The sequence below is a fragment of the Megalops cyprinoides genome, chromosome 16 (assembly GCF_013368585.1).
Source record: "Megalops cyprinoides isolate fMegCyp1 chromosome 16, fMegCyp1.pri, whole genome shotgun sequence".
Taxonomy (NCBI): domain Eukaryota; kingdom Metazoa; phylum Chordata; class Actinopteri; order Elopiformes; family Megalopidae; genus Megalops; species Megalops cyprinoides.
This window is the reverse complement of record NC_050598.1, coordinates 5,469,419-5,483,222: the sequence shown is the minus strand read 5'-3', so window position 1 is coordinate 5,483,222 and position 13,804 is coordinate 5,469,419. Positions and strand designations below refer to the sequence as shown.

The 13,804-nt window shown below is 41.4% G+C and overlaps 1 protein-coding gene across 1 annotated transcript; it reads right to left on the bottom strand.

Moving 5' to 3' along the window:
• Window positions 1–1,725: 1,725 nt before the first annotated feature.
• Window positions 1,726–11,182, bottom strand: LOC118791651 (macrosialin-like). Its single transcript, XM_036549101.1, has 6 exons — window positions 11,029–11,182; window positions 5,376–5,974; window positions 4,448–4,567; window positions 3,095–3,164; window positions 2,467–2,643; window positions 1,726–2,238 (listed from the first exon to the last, which is right to left on the bottom strand). Exons 1-6 carry the CDS (start codon window positions 11,075–11,077, stop codon window positions 2,099–2,101), a joined length of 1,155 nt encoding a protein of 384 aa, XP_036404994.1. The 5' UTR covers window positions 11,078–11,182; the 3' UTR covers window positions 1,726–2,098.
• Between the last annotated feature and the right edge of the window lie 2,622 nt (window positions 11,183–13,804).

Below are 13,804 nucleotides of genomic sequence, written 5' to 3'. Positions count from 1 at the left end.
ACCAGAACACACCCCCATAGGCCATTTGTTATCTAAACATGCACAAGACTTTTCCAAAATGGCAACAGAGAATGAGTGGATGGATGCATAGACATTGACTTACATTGACTAAATTAACTTTGTTTTTAATGAATTAATTGTGCAACTGCTAGTACATCAAGGCAAGAAAACTTGAAATATTTCTCCTAGCAAACAAAGCATCCCTTCATGTGACTAGAAGCAATTTTTTTAAATCAATAACAGTATTTTATGTGAAGGCAATCTTTTATTTGACTTTTTTTATATTGCACCTAGTGAGAAAAAAGTTACTCAAACATAGAAAATGTTTATTTTTTTCATTGTAAGCACAATCAAATTTAAAATCCAAATCAGAACCTTTTCCCTACACAGGAAATGATTAAATCCCCAGATACTGACCACTTCACATATATAAATACATTTAATATCTGATGACCAAATGATTGGGGGGGGGATAGCAAAGAAATCCCTTGTATAGATTCAGAAGTTAATTCAGATTCTGCTGCTTCCCTTTCACAATCCTTTAAATCCTAAGTTTTATCCAGAATTTCCCTTTAATCAGCATTTTGTACATTCATTCTCATTGCTCAGATCTTGTCAGTTCCCTACACACTGTCTGTGTGTCAAGATTACCGAACCCCTGAATTTTCACAAAGGTGTCACCTTCAACAAACCACTGTCCCCCATGACAGCTGTAAAACCAATTACGTAAACTGAGTGAAAGCACCCGCAAATCTGGGAATTAACAAAAAAAAAAAAAAAAAAACCTTCATTCTCAGATGGTTGGCTTAATCGAACTGAAAGATGCATGTGTCAGCACTCACCATCTTCCTGGTTTTACAGCTATCATCAGGCAAGGTACGCTTTCTGGCATGACACCCCTCAATGAACAAGGAGGCAAGCTGATCAAATTTAGGCAAGGGAATGCCACCGCTTATCGGCCCACCAACATATCCTTTGTTCTGACTGAACAGACACGAGAAAGTACACTTCACAATTCTACCAATTCGGCTTCCCAGGGTTAAAAATATGGACGTTTCCCTTTAGATTCTCTGAGCAGTGTAAGAATTATAGTGCAACAGTGTAGCGTTCATGGTCTTACAAGGCTCCCTCAGACAAGCAGACAAAAAAAAAAACAGGTTAGTTGAGGGAGGCAGATTAATCATATGAATATATACAGTATAAACACAAATGCATTGGATGGGTCTCCATCCATTCTGATATTCAAGTTAAGATGTCAGGAATGGCATCTCACAGAATGGGCTTTCACCAAGGGTAACTCAGCAGTTTGTAATGCATTAGAACTACGAAATAACCAAGAACCATGAGAAACAGCTATCACAGTTGAATTTGTCTTGTTTCCCCCTCAACACTACGGCCATTAACAATGGTAAAGCATGACATGTAATAACACGCAGAACAGCAAATAGGCAAGGGGGAAGCTGCCCTGACAACTTAACTTGAACAGAAGCATGCAGAAGACCCATGCAAACAGAATTATTGTGGGATGGACAGAACAATTGTGTGATTAATTGCAATTGTTATTGTATTGTTAGACGTGGTGGATGATCAAAGACGTCTTAGTAGCTCTGAAGTGGGGCAGGATTCGGGGTTGGGTTGGAAGTAAGGGGGTAACATTGTTGGGGTCACCCTGTAGACAAAGGCTGCCAGGTTCTTACGTCAGCTCCGCTGTGGTTGAGAGTGCTGACACATTGGTGGAGCACAGGGTTTTGAGGCGGAGAGGGTGGGCATTTTTGGTCCTTGAGGGCCATGCAATTTCCCCAGTTTCACCCCCTGCTCACCTAGCTCTTTTAATGTATAAAAAAAGCATACTGTGTATACAAAGGTACACCTGTAAAACCTGCAGGGTCCACAGGACCCCCTGGACCGAAAATGCCCCCCCTACTTGACTGCAAGAGGTTGGAGGGGACGAATGGATTAATCGTCCTTGGTTTATGCAGCGGGTGTGAGAGTGGCGTGGGATGTCTTGGGGTTGGGACGTGAAAGGAGGGCGAGGAGAGTAGCTTGTGCAGCGCGGCAAAGGCCCCCCCCCCCCCTAAAATCCTGCAGACTTGCTTGCTCAGAGGGACTGGTATCCGTCCGTCCGTCTCCTCCTGCCGACAAGGTAAGCCAGGACGACGATGCAGATGAGGACGAGGAGGACGATGCCCACAGCGATGGCCACGCGGTAGTCCGGCTTGTCGGCGGGGCAGGGATCAGCTGCAGGGGGAGAGAGAGAGGCAACATTGTCAAACACACAAGGCCCAAGGAGAGAGACATGATGGGCTTTTAATGCTTTACTTCCATTAAACTTTTTTTTTTTACCAATGTTTTCGTGAGGATTTATGAAGTGCCTTTTGTGAAATTCACTTCAAAAAGGATTCAACATTCCAGAATCTGAATTTCGCTGCACATGTTACAACCCATGGTGATCTATCAGACACGTACGGAGGCCGTAGTTGTCATTGGTGATGTTGAAAGCCTGCATCCTGTTTTGGGTCACACTCAGAGTGATCACTTGTCCCATGTTCACCACTTGGCTCCTGCAGGAGTAGGAGTGGCCAATGCCTGCGCGGAAGAGCTCCAGAGACTCGTTCTTGGCCGAGTACTTGGCTGTGGGATCCACTACAAAGAGAACGCCATTCTCGTCATAACATCACATGCACTGCAAACCATGCACATCAAGCCTACTGGTCAACACTGCATTGGAGATATTGATGAGCTTAAATAATACAATCATTCTGTAATGCATCGCATAAGGTGCTGTGAGTGCCCCTTTAAATAATGCGTCCATGCTAACCTGTGGTGTGTGCACAGGTTAAGTTAATGTCATGCTGACTCAAAGTAAACTGTGCTCTTGTTAATATCTAACCATTTGAAATAGCATAAACAAGAGAGACAGAACATCTATGCAAATAAACGCTAAACATCAAAAAGCTGCACTTACATGTTTAGGTACAAAAAGGTACAACGACCCTAAAATAATATCAGAAGCAATGAAGCAGCAGTGACTTATGTAAATGTGTGTCCTTTTCTAACCAGGCAGTTTATGGCCCAGTGTAACATTGAACTATACCTGCTTGGTCAAAAGGGTAGGTCACTTCCACAGCAACAGAGGTGACATAGACTGCTTTCTGGGTGGCATTCTGAAAAAGATGAGCAGCCACTTAGAGACCTTGCATAATCTTTCCCCGATTCATAAGAATATTAGAAAAAACAAAACATATGTATGTGGGCTACATGGACACATGTATCAAGGCACCATTACGCATTTGTCCCACTCTGAACACAACAGAACATACAAAAACATTAAACTCAACGTTTTATTAATGTGCTGTGTCAAGTTATGGATTTTCCAGGGGAATTACCCTTTAATATGTTAATGTGGGTGACGTTCAGTTGCACAATAAACTCATTGAATAACGCTCTCACTCTCTCAATCTCTCAACCTCAACCATGACAGCTTACCAAAAGGAAATCCTCACAGTGTTGTGGAGCATTAGAAAACACTGCTAGAACAGTACATTTTGAGAACATTAAGTCTTAGGTTGACTATGCTCTTGTAGCTGCTCCTGAACACCTGGTTTCTTCAAACGGGCCCTGCTGCCCCTTTTAAGCTGTCTCTTTGAGGGGTTATTTTTTATAGGCTTTAAAAATAGGACTTTTGTGTTACAACTTCCTCTTTAAAATCCAGGTTCCTTTTTCATCTCTTCGGTCTCTAGCAGATAACTAGTCTTTATAAGAAATAGGGACATTTAATATTGTGTTCATTTATTCAATTCCTTAGTACATTTTTAAAGATACCCTTTTTTTGATACTGTAGTTATTTTTACAGCACCACAATATATTCTCTATATTCCTAGGAGATGCCCAACTCAAAACATGCAAAAGCTAGGGTTACACACTGACAGGTATGAAGCACCTCGCACTGTTCACACTGCCATTCCTCTCTCCATACAATTGAGGAGCAATTTGCTAAAATCAAAAACTATGGCTGAGTTTGCTTTCTGTCTCCACGTTTTCTGTATCTGTATATTAGATTAATATACACAGAACCCAATTAAAATTTTTCGTATTCCTTGTGAAATTGTCACATCACATCAATTTTGGTCCAAATAGTGATGTGGTCAAAAAAAAAAAAGAGTGTGAGTGTGTGAATATATATATATATATATATATATATATATATATATATTACATACATACACTAAATGAGGAAAATAATAGTTTAATAATAGTTAATAATAGTTTAATAAGCTACACCTAGGCATACACAATCATCAAATGCTTTTGATCTGGGAACAATCATTACCCCAAGTACCATATTTTACACATACTGTATCTTTACATATATATCTATATATGCATACATATATACACATACACACACTTTTTTTCTAACCTCACTACCCAGCATCTTAAGTCTTACCTTCTGAAACTGGAGGGCAACGAATCCCTCAGGGAAGGTGAGATTGAAGTTTGCCTTAGAAGCGTCGCAGGTCCCAGTTACAGTGGTCTTCAATGGCTGTACGATGAAGGTTCCCTCAGACTAAAAAAAAAAATAATAGTCCAGAAAATTCATATCCATCTGGAGTTTAGGGGATTTCCCTGCTCACATTCAACAGAGCCTAGCTGCAGTGCTAGCACATGGCCTCTAAAAAAGGCAGTCCTTGGGGACGGGTCACTTTCACTAGCAACAGGCAGCAAGACTGAGTAAAGATGGTGCCGAGTGAGATCCGGAGTGGTCCCTTACTAATTAAAGGCTCCTGTTTGTACAGTGGAGGGGAGGAGAAAAGGGCCCATTAAATCATGAAGTCGCCATGCCCGGTATTAAATCATGAAGTCGCCATGCCCGATATTTGCCTATGGGTTTTTTCAGCCTGCCCATTGTTGGGAAGCAGTGTAGCATAATGGTTAAGAGCAGGTTGCAGGTTCAATTCCCCACAGGGGCACTGCTGCTGTACCCTTGGGCAAGGTACCTAACCCACAATTGTCTCAGTAAATATCCAGCTGTATGAATGGATAACATTGTAAAAAACTGATGCAAGTCATTCTAGATTACATTACTGGTGTTTAGCAGACGCTATTATGTAAAGTAATGCCCATTTAAACTTGGTTTCCTAAACAGTTCCAAAGGAAACATCTATATAAGGTTTATCTTTAAATGGAACTGAAATTATATTTACTGCTGGACATATTTTCCTAAAGGATTATAATGAACTGTCCTTTCCTAAGGGCAAGGCAGCTTAGGCACAAAAATGATTTGGGATTGCAAAATGGTAAGCTACTCGGTACCATAGCCTCAGGCCACAGACACTGATCTCCACATGTAATGCATGAACATTCAGGCTGCTGACCTTGTTGTTTTTGGTGGCGAACTGCACCCTGATCTGCAGCCCCATCTGGATGAGCACACACGACTTCCCGTCCTTATCCTTCAGGGTGTAGTTGCCCGTCGTCACATTGGCCTTGGGAGTGGGCTGGGGAGGGGGTGGTGTGGCAGTGGTCGTGTTGGGACCCACAGTGTGATTGGCCGTCGTAGTATGGACCGTGGTGGTGGTGTTAGGAGCATGTGTGGTAGTGGTGGTGTTAGGAGCATGTGTGGTGGTGGTGGTGTTAGGAGCATGTGTGGTGGTGGTGGTGTTAGGAGCATGTGTGGTGGTGGTGGTGTTAGGAGCATGTGTGGTGGTGGTGGTGTTAGGAGCATGTGTGGTGGTGGTGGTGTTAGGAGCGTGTGTAGTGGTGGTGGTGTTAGGAGCGTGTGTAGTGGTGGTGGTGTTAGGAGCGTGTGTAGTGGTGGTGGTGTTAGGAGCGTGTGTGGTTGTGGTGGTGTTAGGAGCGGTGGTTGTTGTGTTGGGTTGGACTGATGGGGTAGGGGACACTCCAAATTTCCCAGGGGGAGAAACGGTGGCAGCTGGTTTGCCTTTCTTCTGTTCATCTTGATCTGCTGCAAAAGCTTTAAAGAAAGAACACCAATCCTTACACACACCATCTACAACACTGCATGGCACTTATAACTTTAGCAGAGCATTGAAATGGCACACTAAAATTAACCTACAGAAATTTCTGTCAAAATGTCTCTATAATAAACACATTATTATATAATATTATATTATATAATCTAAAAAAGTGTAGTCATTGCTAGGGTAGTCAATGGTCTCTTCCACACAGCTTCCACTGGTATAGGAACCACTCCCCACAACGCCATTTCCCAGTTTGAGTCCATTCCTGTCGTGTCACTCGGTAATGTCCTCCCTACTACCTTTGGATTTTGCAACACTGGTGCTGGCACATGACAACAATTGCCGCAATCAAATGCATTATCGGAGGCAAACGTTGGCTTGGGAGATGCCTAACAGAGAAAGGGGAAGCTCAACAGTGGTATGTGATATTCCTAACTCTGTTTAACCATAGCCTTTCATGAAAGCAAAAAAAAAAAAAAAAAAAAGTATGCATTCAAAAATGACTGCAAAGCTGGGCTCTAACCCACGTGGTTGGGATTTTTACATTTTTACTTACTATAAAACTATATTTTAACTTATCTTAACTTACCCAATATCATTGTTTATCCCTTCAACTACCTTCCCCAGCTTTGTACATAGTGTTACAGTAAGCTAAATGGTGCCAACCACATTCTACAACACCACCACCAATTATAAATTAGAAGCTTAACATTTTTTAAGGGAGGTACAACCCACACCACATTATTAACCAACACCTGTTGTGGAAATCCTGTATGTACTGTATTTTGACCAACAATTTCATATTGATGAGCTGCCAAAATGATGTGTGCTTATACCCTGGACTGGGTTATACCTTTGGTGGGCACACTCCCATGCAGCTAAGGCTCAGACCCCTTAAAAGAAGCTATAAATGACTGTTGCCAAGAACTGGAGCCCACAAAACACCAGACACGTCCCCCTCCCGACCTCTCTGTCCCTCTGAATGTCCTTTCAACAGCAGATGGGCCTGAAAGATCAGCCTGCCAAAAAGGCAGGAAAAAGCCGGCTAAGCCCCTGTCCCCTTTGGCCTTCGCCTTCCTAAATACTACTCCTAAATGACTCAGTTCAAACTAAGCAGCCACGCCACACTCCTAACAGGTCTCAAAGTCCCAGCTGTCCTAAATGGATCCCTGTAGGAGAGGAGACTCCAGGCCTAGTGCTATTCAAAGTACACTCCAGCTGAGAGTCACATTATGTTTATCTGGATTTATGTGGCAGGCGCACTTAGAGGGACTTGTACTGAAAAGGCACTTGCTGTCATAACACAAGGCCACATGAGCAACAGTGCGTTGGAAAATGCACTTCACCCCCATTTAAAATGTATTCATTTACATTCAGTCATATGCACTTTCCGAAAGTGTATACAATACAATACAATATGGTTAGGCCAAGAGCAGAGAGGATACTAGATCAGAACTGTCACAGTCTGATAGTGTATTTTATATGTCTCATCCTCCCACAGTTTTGTCTCCTACATGCTGGATTCATACGAGTTTCCCAGCACAAAGTGAATTTAACCCTCGGGGCTACCTCTGGCAATGCTTCGAGAATTTGCCGGACAGGAACAGATCTGTGGACCTCTCTGCCGTTTTTTGATTGGGGGGGAGGGATAGTTTGCTGAAGTGGAGAAAACGTCGCACAACCTGGGGAACCAGAACATCACGTGACTATGGCATTAACAGCAGTTCACCAGTTACTGTATGTCATGCAACTCTGGTCACATGCAGTGGGGGCAGGAACTTCCCCGCTGCTGATGACAATTAATCACACCCTTCATAACTGCAGAGAATGAGGAACCAGGTCCAGGCATTCAGTTTCGCAACTCAGAACTCCAAGGGTTGAAATCTCCATGCTCCTCCTTGATGCACTATGGTTTCTTACTCTGTACAGCTTATCGTCTGAATGCTGGAAAACCCGTGAAAACAACCGAAGGTTCTGGCATTTCAGTGACATTGTGTGTCAACTGTCAAGAATTCACTTGGACACATCTAAAACCAATACAGCCTATCTTTGTTCAGCACAGGGGCCTGGAGAATTGAGCTCCAATTGTACTCTCTGGTCAAAGAGTTGGGATACATGGAGCCGTCACCAATCTGCTTTCCTGCTGAGCACCGATCCCACATCAGTGATCTAGGATCGGTGCTCAGCAGACAGGCTGACCTGAGCATGGGGCCACAGGGAGTGGTGACAGCTGTTCCCATATCAGAGAGGAAGCCCATCAATCTCCTGGACGCATCTACCTGAAGCTGAAGTAATCTCTATGTACGCGTCACTCTGTCCGGATAAAATGAAACCCAAGACGATAGGGTGAGAACTACCTATGACACATGGCTCACAGTTACAATGGAAATCTGTGCTACAGCAGTTTAGGACAGTAACAGTAAATGCTTGGCTCAAGAAACGGCCTCATATTTTCCTTTTTTACAGCTGCGAGCTGCAGCAAGTCAGCTTGTGTCATGAGATACTCGTGTTGCTGCAACAACGTTGTCACCCCACAGGTTGTCTTAGAAACAGCCAGAAACTTACTCTACGACTCAGAAATGCAACATCCTCTCAGCTGCTTCGAATGAATGATCTCTGCCTACATTTTGAGTGTAGTACACTTTCACTTCTACTAAAGGGCTTTGAAATGCTTGTTTTAAGGACTTGAGGCTAAATGAGGGACAACCCTAAGCGGTGTGTGATGAAACAATGGATATTTGGTGTAGTGTCTGCATCATCACGACATCAGTTTCACATGTGTCTGAACCGTCTGTCAGTTGTGTTACTGACTTGCACAAGGGTTGTAACCATGAGTACATAGTCCTCAGAAGATACCATTTCAAGCTGGGCATAAAAAAGACATTTTAACCACAAGACTGAAGCACCACTTTTCTGCATGAACACATTTTGATTTCTTTGGTAAAGAGATCTTTCATTAGATAACACAACACGTCATGAAGCAAGAACTCTTCAATAGTGATTCTATCTGGATGATAAGGCTGGCACTCCTTGATTTATTGTTAGTATTTACAGTTATATGACCATTATACATAATTACAAATATTAACACTATACTATTATAAATACTGTTATGATTATATGACTCTTGCATATATTATTTTATATTCTGCACTCAGTGAATTATATGGTGTAAATTTTGTGTTAAAACACCATTAATTTTAGTAATATTGTTATTATTATTCCTACAACTTGCAAGTCAGCATCATTTAAGGTAACATACATATTATTAATCGCCCCACACATTATCTACATAGCTGGTAAACAACAGTGGAAATCCAGGTCAAAGGCGTTTTTCAAGGTCCCCGCAATTTAATCTCACGTGGAACATTGGCGCAACTCATCTCTGCGCATGTATATCCCTAGTACCAATTTGAGTATGGTTTCGGATTATGAAAATTACAATTTCTTAAATACCGAATTTATTGCCGAGACCAGAAACGGTGCGTATCAGTGGGTGTGTTTGTCATGTATTGGCCACGTCAACGCTATACATGGTGGAAGTTTTTTTTCTTCAAAGTATATATAAATTAAGTAATATTTCAACACTGATAAATATTAAAGAATAAATAAATCTATTGTAGAATGTAATCTTTCCTTGGCAGGCAAATATTAAGTCAGTCATAGGTTTACTAATGGAGTCAAGCAGGTGAAGTCATGTGACTGGCACAGCAATATCTTTCGAAATCGGAGTCCAACACCGACGTGTTTTACAGCAAAATTAAACCTAATAAACTAAATTTACGCAGGTGAAATTACCTTGCTGAAGTAGGAGACATAAAATACGTGTTTTACACAGAATAGACTTGGTCATTGCGAAGACTGACGTGTGACCCGAACTGGCTAAGTACCCTAGGCTGGCGGGGTGCCGTTTAACTCAAGCTGACTTTGCATATGAAGGTCACTTAATTGTGTATTGCAGGTACACATTCGTTAATTACAAACTAGAACATTTACACGCTTTATCTTAAAATAGAACAGTCGTTGATAACATTAAACATAAAATTGTGATTGTGTTACTGTTTGACTAGACTCTATGACAAATCTGTTTGACGTGGTCTCTTTCACATCACTTATGGTTAAATAGGCTTGACCGCAGTCTCAAAAAAAAAAAAACTTTTATTCACGCGTATAGGCGCAGCTCGGAGAAAACGGACGACACAGAAGACATGTAGTCAAGGCAACAGTAACAGGTGTTTTTTCCAACAATGAAATGGTAGACCTCTTGTAGGCGCAGTGTTCGCGTTCAGTTTTCTAGTTGAACCGCTTGTAACCGGGTTGCCTTTGGGGAGCGTGGAGAACATTGGTTTTGACGCTTGACGCCTCCTGCGTTTGGCACTGACTGGAAACTGAAACTCGTCAAACACTCCCGTGATCTACTTTCGACACTCCCTTTGAAATCACATGATGAGCCCATTTTAAGTGTGTAAGTTTGGACCTAAATTGCGAATAAACTTTTAGGTGATATGAAGGATGGCACCTAATCAATTACAGACTTCTATTTTAAAAACATTTTTTTTCAACACAGCAAAAACATACAGAAAAAGTTCAATGCTGTGCGTTCTCTCAAACCAGGAAATCTGTATTTGAATTCAAAATCATCTCAAACATTTCACACATTTTTACACAGAACTGGAGCAATTTTACTCATTTTAAGAGCAACAAAAGTGTAGAACTGAAAAGAGTGACGCCAAGCACGAAGAGGAGTGCAACAGGTAATTTGATACAATTTAGAACGCGGCCTGACTACGCTAACCTTAGACTCCTGCATTGTCTCAAACACATGCCACCAAATTGTGGAATATTACTGTTTTGTTGGGGCTTTTTTTTTTTTTTTAGCAAATAAATGTTTCAACTGTAAACTGTGCGGTTACTTTGTGATTAGCATATTCCGACACTGAGCGCGGTTTTCATATTCTAACACAAAGCGTGGTTTACTACTAAATAAATAGTTGCAATATTTCGATAAATGTTGCAATTTATCAAATAAAGAAACCAAATTACTTACCTACAGCTATGGCGCAAGCCACAGCAAACAGCATGAATCCCTTTTTCATTCTGAAGCAGGACTGAGCAGTTTCTTCGCAAACTGTGAGCGACTCTTCCCCACCGAGTCAGACAATCAAATGTCTCTGCTGCCTCTGAGTTTATCAGCAGCTGCGGCCACGCATAAAACTAAAGAAACGAAACTAAAGGCAACACACAAGGAAGTTGAACTCGCAAAACAAAACGAGGGGCTGCAACATTATCAGCAGGCCTATTAAGGTGACAGCGAATGTTACTCGTTAACACGTCAAGGAAGAAGTAATCTATTATGTAGAATTAAAGCTTTTACATGGAAGAGCTGCCAAAAGTATATGTAACCATCTGAAGTCCATGAAATATGAGTTATCAACAAAATGTAAGTCTTTTCTATTCGTAAATGTATTTATTTATTTAAATGCTCTCATTTAAATGGTATTTTGAATAATATTAAACTATTTTACATTTTCAGTATAACAATGAACATAATTTAACTACAGACTAATTGTGGTATATGCCAACAAAACAGACAATCTTGAAGTCTTTTTTTTAACATTGGTCTGGCATTTTTAGTAATTAACCAGGGGAATCTGGTCACTACCTGGTCACTTAAGGCAAAACTGTCCCGAAGAGCCTCTGTAATTTACTTCCATTGACTTATTGACGAAGCCTGCACAATAACCTTGTAAAAATGTCAACATATTCATAAACCACTAAGCAGAAGTTGTTGAAGTAATCTTTCAGCTGAGATCCAAATCTGGACACACTAAGATACCTGCATGGCTGTTATGCTGGTGTTGTTGTGGAGGAATATAGGATAAATATAACCTTCTTGACAGGTATGGCCAATCTGTCTAGCAGGAGCAGAAAGGAATTGAGCCTCAAAGACCCTTGACAGGCACTGTGCACGTTCAATATTTGTATAAATGATAGCAGAACTTCAAAGCCTTTTTTTCTTTTTCAAACAATCACGACAGCCCCCTACCACCACCACCATCCTCAGCACAGCCTATGACACACTTCTCAAAATTGCAAGAACCACTAAAGAAATTCCCATACACTTCAGCTAGAACCCTGAAGATCCCTGAAGACCTCAGGTGTTACCTGAGAACAATTCTCTATTACCTGGACACAATTATAACCAACATTTCCATACAGATGATAGAGAAAAAGACTCTGTTGCCATTACCATTTGTTTAAACAAACAGGCAAGCACAGTATTATCACAAGTTTTGTTTGGCGTATTGGTCTCTCGATGTGACAAATGAGCATAGCTTCTCTGCACAGCAAGTTTCAGTGCTCTGGTCTAGGTGTGAAGTTTGTGTTCAGAGCAGTTTGTCGTGGGTGAGTTAGAAACGAAGAGGCTAGTCATTCAGAAAGAGGTGCTAACTCGTCATTTTCTCATGTCTCATACTGTTCCTCGATCAGTATTTTTACTCATGAAGGACCTAACTTGACTTTGTGCAAGTGGCGTGACAGAGCTATAAAACACATTTGGTTTTACTGCTGGACCATTCTGCTGGCCTGAGAAAGGCACTGTAGAATGAGGTTGGAAAGTTCAATGTTATCCTTTTCACTCAACAGTCAAAAGGAAAATCATTTACAAAACATGTACGGTGTGAGCCTTGTTTTCCTAAAGAGTGCCTGTCAAAATAGAAAATTAATCCCAGACATTAAGGAGGAAAAAAAAATTTTCACACAGAAATGAAAGTCCAACACAGACATACTCAAGATGAAAAAAAACTGGGAGCTTGGTGATGTGACCCTTATGCACTGAAGGCAAAAGTATTTCATGTGACAAAAAAAACAACAGGAAAAAAAAACAGGAAATAGAAGCACTCACCAGACCTGCTCCCCTTCTCTCTATATCTCTCCCTCAATCTCTCTCTCCCTCTGTCTCTCACACATATAGATATTGTGAGGTCAGCTTTACAAAATATGATTTAGCACACAGGCACAACAACAGAGTGCTGTTTCAGAACAGGAATTTCAAGTTTAGCTTGTGAGCTTTTAAGACAAAGACTACAAGTCGATGTATTATTCCAGACTTCTGGGCCAATCGTTTTACTTTATTTTGGTTTTGATGCCTTGTACTGATTTGTTTACCACTGTTTCCTTGGTATTACACACAGTTATCTTATGCCGCCATTCTTTGTGTGCCGTGACCTAACAATAGCAGACCATTTCTTGCAGTCTCATCTTTGTGGTAACTCATTATGAAGAGGGCTACACTAGATAAAAGTGCAGTTGTTTGTGAACATGTAGGGTGGGGGATGCTGGAGCTGGGAAATGCTTTCTGAAAATGAAACTGACATGTCACTGCAGGGGGCCAGTGTGTCTCATCTTTCAAATAAGACAGAGATAGGAAAGTGTTCACACTTGCTGTTTTCAGATAGCGCAGTGAAGATGGTGAGCTGAGAGACAGAGGAGAGAAAGAGTGTGTGTTGAAAGAGAAATGGGGGGGGGTGATCAAACCCACCAGTGACACCTCTTTATTTCTCCCTCAAGTGTGAACTAGCACCTCAGCCAGGCTAAAACACCGACAGATGTTGCTCTTCTTTCAGTTCTGCTTAGTCTTTCGTGCATCCTGTTCGGGTTTAGTCTGTGTTGCCAATGGATCTGGTTATAGAGATTGTTTCAGCAAATATAGCAACAGCCAGCTACAGGGGGTGGTGGAGCAATAAAATAACGGCTCTTGGCATGCTCGTTTGACTGCTACACCTTCTGAACTTTTTAAACCACATTTTAAAGGGGTAGGCTGA